Here is a 6,487-nt window from a genome sequence, read left to right as displayed (position 1 = left end):
CCTTCTCTCTATATGGTGGCTGTAGGAGCCACCCTCGTCAATGATGCAGATAAGTTGACCCTGGGCCAGCCACTGACTATGATAGTACCCATTTCCTAGAGACAGTTATTCGCCAACCCCCTGATAGATGGCTCTCGAATGCCCACATAACCCACTACCAGTCACTGTTGCTGAACCCCGAACTTGTCACTTTCAGGAATGTGATGACACTGAATCCTACCACCCTGCTCCCCAATTCGGAACCCACTGCCTGGGTACCTCATGATTGCCATACCTGGCCAAGTACCACGGGACCAGGGGAGATTTGATTGATTGCTGGCTTCCTGATACGGATCATACCTGGTTCACAGATGGCAACAGTTTCCTCAAAGTTTTTATAGACACCTTTTCTGGCTGGACAGAAGCTTTCCCCACCAAACGAGAAATGGCTCAATTGGTGGTAAAGAAGATACTAGAAGATATTTTTCCTCGGTTTGGCCTGCCCAAGGTAATCAGGTTCGACAACGGCCCCGCCTTTGTCTCCCAGGTTGGTGATTCGGTGTACACCTGGAGACATCAGTCCCAGAGCCTTAAAACTCACTGAAAGGGACCCTACACCGTGCTCCTTACAACACCCACCACCCTTAAAGTGGACGGCATTGCGGCCTGGATCCACATGTCTCACGTTAAACCAGCACTTCCATAGAACTCCAGATGGAAGCTTCAATGCACCCAAAATCTCCTGAAGTTAAGACTTGTCAAAACAGCCTAATGCCGTCGGTTTTGCTAGCCCTTGCTTTGATACCCCTGCCCATCTATAGCAATCCCCATGCACCCCAGAAACTGACTTGGCAGGTTTTATCACAAATCGGGTGGGTGGTTTGGACCACCTCCAAAATAGCCCAGGTACTTGGTAGCCAGCCCTCACTCCTGATGTTCATTTGTGAGTGACTTAGCACTACTCAAGATTTAGTGCTGACCCAACAATATCAGGCTCTTAAAAGAGATCTCTAAGAATCCCAGGGGGATTGGGATTCGGCCAAATAAGAGGAGGGAATGTAGGACTCTAGGATAACAACTCTGAGACCATGTCTGAGGCGTCTTAGCCTTAGTATTCCCACCCTCCCAGGAACCTAACAAGTACACATGCACGTACTGGAAAGTTGGAGACTCTCCATCTCCCTGTGTCTTTGTGGATATTCTCCAAATAGAGCCCTGTTGCTGGAATTGGGACAAGATACCCACAGATGTACACAGATATTTTGACTCAGTTCTTGAGAAGGGGTCAAAGTAACCTTCAAATGTTTCCTCTTACCTCACCTGATCTAGCAGCTGCTCTCCAGCCCAGGCACAGACCAATTATTGTTAATAGCCCTTTGAGTAAGACAATCCCAATAGTTAAAAAACAGCCTCCAAGGTCCCCCCTTGTTTCTATAGCTTTTTGCTTTAAAAATAGCTTGTAACAGTCGTTTGGGGTCTTTTGGCTTCTCTAATGCTGAAAGACCCTGTCGCAACAGAATTAAATCCTCTTGCTTTTACATCAACTGTGGTGTAAGAGTGGTATCTTGGGGTGACTCCTCCTCAGTGATTGGACTTCAGGGTCCAACACTATGAAGCAGGATTTTTTCTTCTTTTTTTGATTTTTCAAAATAGGTTCTCTGTGTAATTTTGGAGTCTGTCCTGGAACTGGCTCTGTAGATCAGACTGACCTTGAACACACAGAGATCCACCTGCCTCTTCCTCCCCACAGCTGGGATTAAAGGTCAGGGATTCCAAGCACTGGGATCACCTTTGCTTGAGCTCTGTTTCTCTTTTAGACTGATTCAATCTTGTGTAGCCCAGGATGATCTTTAACTAACAGAGATCTCTCTGCCTCTGTCTCCCAAGTGCTGGAATTAAAGGTGTGTACTGCCACTCCCTAACCTCTTGTGATTTAGCACTACACTTTGATTTTCAGGCAAGCTTTGTTAAAACATAAAGAAAATATCACTACAAGATGCAGAGAAACAGAGAAAGACACCAATGTGAGCTTCTGGCCTCCATGTGCATTTGGACAGATATGGACATATGCACATACAGACTAACATACATTGTGCATTCACATGCATGCACACATATACATTTACACATGCACCACATATGTACACAAGCATATGCAAATATGAGGATTTCTTTGCAGCCCTCATGATGGATAGAAGGCAGACAGAGACAGGTACTTCTAGCTAAGAGGCTCTGAGTCCCACCTTGGTCCTCCCTCCACATCTTCTCAGTATCACCTCTTCTGTAGTCATAACCCACATGTGTTTGCTGTCCCAGGAGATGGTGACATTCAGGGACGTGGCTGTGGTCTTCAGTGAGGAGGAGCTGGGGATGCTGGACGCTGCCCAAAGGAAGCTGTACCGTGATGTGATGCTGGAGACCTTCAGAATGTTGCTCTCAGTGGGTGAGGATGGGGTCTGGGTTTCTTTATTTTTTAATATTTATTTATTTATTTATTTACTTATTTATTATGTATACAATATTCTGTCTGTGTGTCTGCCTGCAGGCCAGAAGAGGGCATCAGATCTCATTTCAGATGATTGTGAGCCACCATGTGGTTGCTGGGAATTGAACTCAGGACTTTTGGAAGAGCAGGCAATGCTCTTAACCGCTGAACAATCTCTCCAGCCCGGGGTCTGGGTTTCTTGGATGAGCGACTGGGACCAGCTTCTGGGAGCCTGGGAACTGCTGGAGTTGTTTTCTGGGCTTGGTTGTCTAACTGGAAGCACAGGTTTCTCATGGCTCCGTACATCTGTCCTTTGCCTGTATATGGGAGTCCTGCTTGGTTTTATTAACGACACAAGCTAGAGTCATCTGGGAAGAGGAGGCTCACTTGAGAAAATGCTTCACCAGGTTGGCCTGTGGGCAAGTCTGTGGTATTTTCTTGGTTGATTATTGCTATGATCATGGCCCAGCCCACTGTGAGTGGTGCTTGCTCTGCCAGGTGGCTCCGAGCTGTGTAAGGGGCAAGCCAGTAAACAACACCTCTCCCTATAGCCCAAGCTACACTGTTCTCAAACTTACTATATAGCTGAGGGTGGGCTTGAACCTCTGATCTGCTTGCTTCTATCCTCTTAGATACAGGTATGATAGACACATACCTCCATACCCACTCTTTTTTTTTTTTATAAATCTACTTTTGACAAAGTAGACATCGTCAAACTTTTGTTTTTCTGTCTTTTCCACATAGCACCCCAGCCCTTCACTCCAGGTCTGATAGCCCAGCTGGAGAATGAAGAGGAGCTCTGCATGGAGGAGGCCCAAGGAGGTGAGATCTCAGGTGGGAAGGATGCTGCTGGACATCCAGTGGGCAGGAGTGCTTTCCCTAACAGGGGCAGGACATAGAATTTCTCTCCTTAATTCTCCACTGGTCCCCACTTCTCAAATAGTATAATGGCTTTTAAAGTGCATAGAGTAGGGCTGCTGAGATGGATTCTTAGTAAGCGTGCTTGCCCGAAGCAGAGTTCCATCCCTAGAACCTTTGTGTTGTCAGGGGGGAGTAAACTGACTCCCTCAGGTTGTTCTCTGACCTCCACAGTCATACCATGAGTGGAGCACATGTGTATGTGTGCACACACACAGAGGGAGGGATATAGAGCACATGTAGACATGCACATACATACATAGACACATGCATGCACACACACAGAGACCACACACATACACATACAGAAATTGAGAGTGACCTGACACAGAGAGACAAGAGAGACAAACCACACACACACACACACACACACACACACACACACACACACGGACACATGCCCATACATGCACACAGACACACGCATGCACACAAATAGAGACCACAGGCATGCACACACACACACACACACACACACACACACATTCATGCTCACAGAAGACAAGAGACATTTTTCTGCTTTGGGAATATTCCCTTTTATTTTCTTTACTGGATCACCTAACAGCCCATGATAAAGCACAATGACGTGCTGAGAAATCACTAGGCCTTTTGAATGGGGCCACATTTAATACCCAGATCTTGTTAAGGGAACCCACATCTGTGAGTTTGAGGCCAGCCTAGTCTACAGTACTAGTTCCAGGACAGTAGGGCTGTTACACAGAGAAATCCTGTCTTGAAAAACAAAAACAAACAAACAAACAGCAACAACAACAACAACAAAAAGCCCAACAAAACAAACAAACAAACAAAAGAATGAGGAAAACCCATATTGTTTTTGTTTTTGTTTTTTTGGAGACAGGGTTTCTCTGTATAACTCTGGCTAATCTGGAACTCACTCTGTAAAGTAGGCTGGCCTTGAACTCACAGAGATCTGCCTACCTCTGCCTCCTGAGTGCTGGGATTAAAGGTTGCTCCACTACTGCCCAGCGGAAAACCCAGATCTTAGGCACCCAGAGAGCCTTGGGTTTGTGTCTCCTGTTTGTGTCAGGTGTTTTGTCAGTCTCCACAGAAACAGTGTGGCCTGTCTGTCTCCTAATGTGAGCCATGTGTTACACACCAGCGTCTCTCAGTAAGGTGTTCACTTGTGTGTTTGTCTGGATTCTCATCTTATAGGAAGCCAGGGTGGACGTGCTGTGGAGAATGATGAAGACATGGAGTTAAGCTCCCTTTGTCCCAGAGAGCTCTCCTCCTGTCAGATCTGGCCACAGGGTGCAGGCTTGTTACCTGGGGATCAGGATTCCATGAAAAGATGTCTAAAGAGCAACGCTGAGTCTCAGAACCAGGGAGATTCTTCCTTCCTGGTGTGCGCAGGGATGCTGGTTCAGATTTCTGAGGATGGGAACTACGTGTTGCCTCCTGTAGATGATGACTCTGCCTCTCTGAGAAGTCAAGAGTTTCCTTCACTGAGAGCCCAGCAGTCTTGGCGGAAATCACATCTCAGTGGGTCCTGTAATCGCCAATGGAAAGGTCAGCAAATGCCCATGAGGAATCATTTCCGTGGATGTGACAGCGTCAGTTGGTTCTCATATCACAGTGACAGTGAGGGGTTACACAGAAAGGGGGAAAGCTATAGTTTCCCTGACTATAGAGAAGAGACCATGAAGGTGTCTTCACTTAAGCAGGACTTGATTAAATCAGGGCCAGTGTCCTGCCCATGTAGTGAGTATAGAAAAGCCTTTGGCCATGGTGACGGCAATGAGCCCGACTCTCACACACATCAGCAGTTCAACTCAAGAGGGAAACCCTGTCCATGCAATCCACATGGAGAGGGCTGTCAGGACAGGTCAGCTTTTCACGTCCATCAGAGTGTGGAAACAGGAGCGGAAGGTGCAGCTGAGAGTTCTCTTCTGTGGTCCCCTCTGAAAGTGTGTGCAGAGCAAATGCTGTGCCAGGGCACTGAGAATGCCCATCATGCCTCCCCTCTCAACACTTGTGGATGTGCCAACCTGGGCGCCACCTCCCAGAAGAGCAGCATCTCTGAGAAAGCTTTGCCTTGTTGTTTACACTATAATAGTAATTTTAGGGTCCACACTAGGGAAGATCCCAACAAGTATGCGGAGAATGGGAATGTTTCTAGTCAGAGTTTATATCTTCATGCCAATCAGGAAATCCACGCTGAAGAGAAACTATATCCAGGTGTGGAATGTAGAAAAGATTTCACACATTGCTCAAATTTTAACACTGAGCACAGACTTCACATGGCAGAGACTGTCTGTAACTCTGAGTGTGGTGACCACTTCAGTCTGGCCCCACATTTCCAGAACTTTTCAGCAGTGTATCCCCGGGAACAACCACATAAACATTCATGCAGTACAAGCTTTGATCAAAAATTGTGTATTCCAAGCCATCAACAACTTGACGTCATTGAGAAACCTACTTATAAAGAGGGTGGGAATGACTGTAACTGGATTTCCAGCCCCCAAGGTCAGCAGAAACCTAAGCCACACAAATGCAACACCTGTGGGAAAGGCTTCAGTGACAGATGGGTTCTTTTTTTTTTTGAAAGTAAATTTTATTAAATTATAAAAGTTTCCATTTCCGCCCCTCTTCCCAACACCCTCCCACTCCCCCCACTCCCTCTCCTCCTCCCTCTTCGTCCCTTAGGGCAGTCAGGGTTTCCTGCCCTGTGGGAAGTTCAAGTTCCTCCCCCCTCCCTCCAGGTCCAGGAAGGTGAGTATCCAAACAGACTGGATCCCCAAAATCCAGTATATGCAGAGGAAACAGGTCCCAGTATCATAGTCAATGGCTTTTCAGAAAGACTTCGGGACAGCCACATTCAGAGAATCCGGCCAAATTCCGAGAATCTGGTTAGATCACGTCCTCGTTCAGTCCCAGTCCAACTGGCCTTGGTAAACTCTCATTAGATCCGTTCCCTTGTATCAGTGGGTGATAGGATCCCTCGCAGTCCTGATTTCGTTTTTCATGTTCTTCCTCCTTCTGCTCCTCATTTGGACCTTGGGGGGCTCAGTCCGGTGCTCCAATGTGGGTCTCCGTCTGTATCGCCGTCCTTCGCCAGATGAAGGATCTATGGTGATAAGCAAAATA

General features: G+C 47.0%; 1 protein-coding gene across 1 annotated transcript; it reads left to right on the top strand.

The window, feature by feature from the left end:
- The first annotated feature begins 424 nt into the window (after positions 1-424).
- Positions 425-5,961, top strand: LOC148123407 (zinc finger protein 112-like). Its single transcript, XM_087911126.1, has 5 exons — positions 425-526; positions 2,296-2,422; positions 3,097-3,102; positions 3,209-3,286; positions 4,556-5,961. Exons 1-5 carry the CDS (start codon positions 425-427, stop codon positions 5,959-5,961), a joined length of 1,719 nt encoding a protein of 572 aa, XP_087767252.1.
- Positions 5,962-6,487: the final 526 nt, after the last annotated feature.

This window comes from Myodes glareolus, chromosome 1 (genome assembly GCF_982192425.1).
Source record: "Myodes glareolus chromosome 1, mMyoGla1.1, whole genome shotgun sequence".
NCBI classification, from domain to species: domain Eukaryota; kingdom Metazoa; phylum Chordata; class Mammalia; order Rodentia; family Cricetidae; genus Myodes; species Myodes glareolus.
The sequence above is the reverse complement of the archived record's forward strand: the minus strand, read 5'-3'. Positions and strand labels throughout refer to the sequence as shown.

What these genes read in the sequence shown, in the direction of transcription:
- LOC148123407 (XM_087911126.1), top strand. Translation starts at nt 425, where the DNA reads ATGGCTCAATTGGTGGTAAAGAAGATACTAGAAGATATTTTTCCTCGG. An exon ending in GCCCCGCCTTTGTCTCCCAG is followed by an intron (nt 527 to 2,295) that starts GTTGGTGATTCG and finishes TTGCTGTCCCAG; the next exon opens with GAGATGGTGACATTCAGGGA. An exon ending in CATGGAGGAGGCCCAAGGAG is followed by an intron (nt 3,287 to 4,555) that starts GTGAGATCTCAG and finishes CTCATCTTATAG; the next exon opens with GAAGCCAGGGTGGACGTGCT.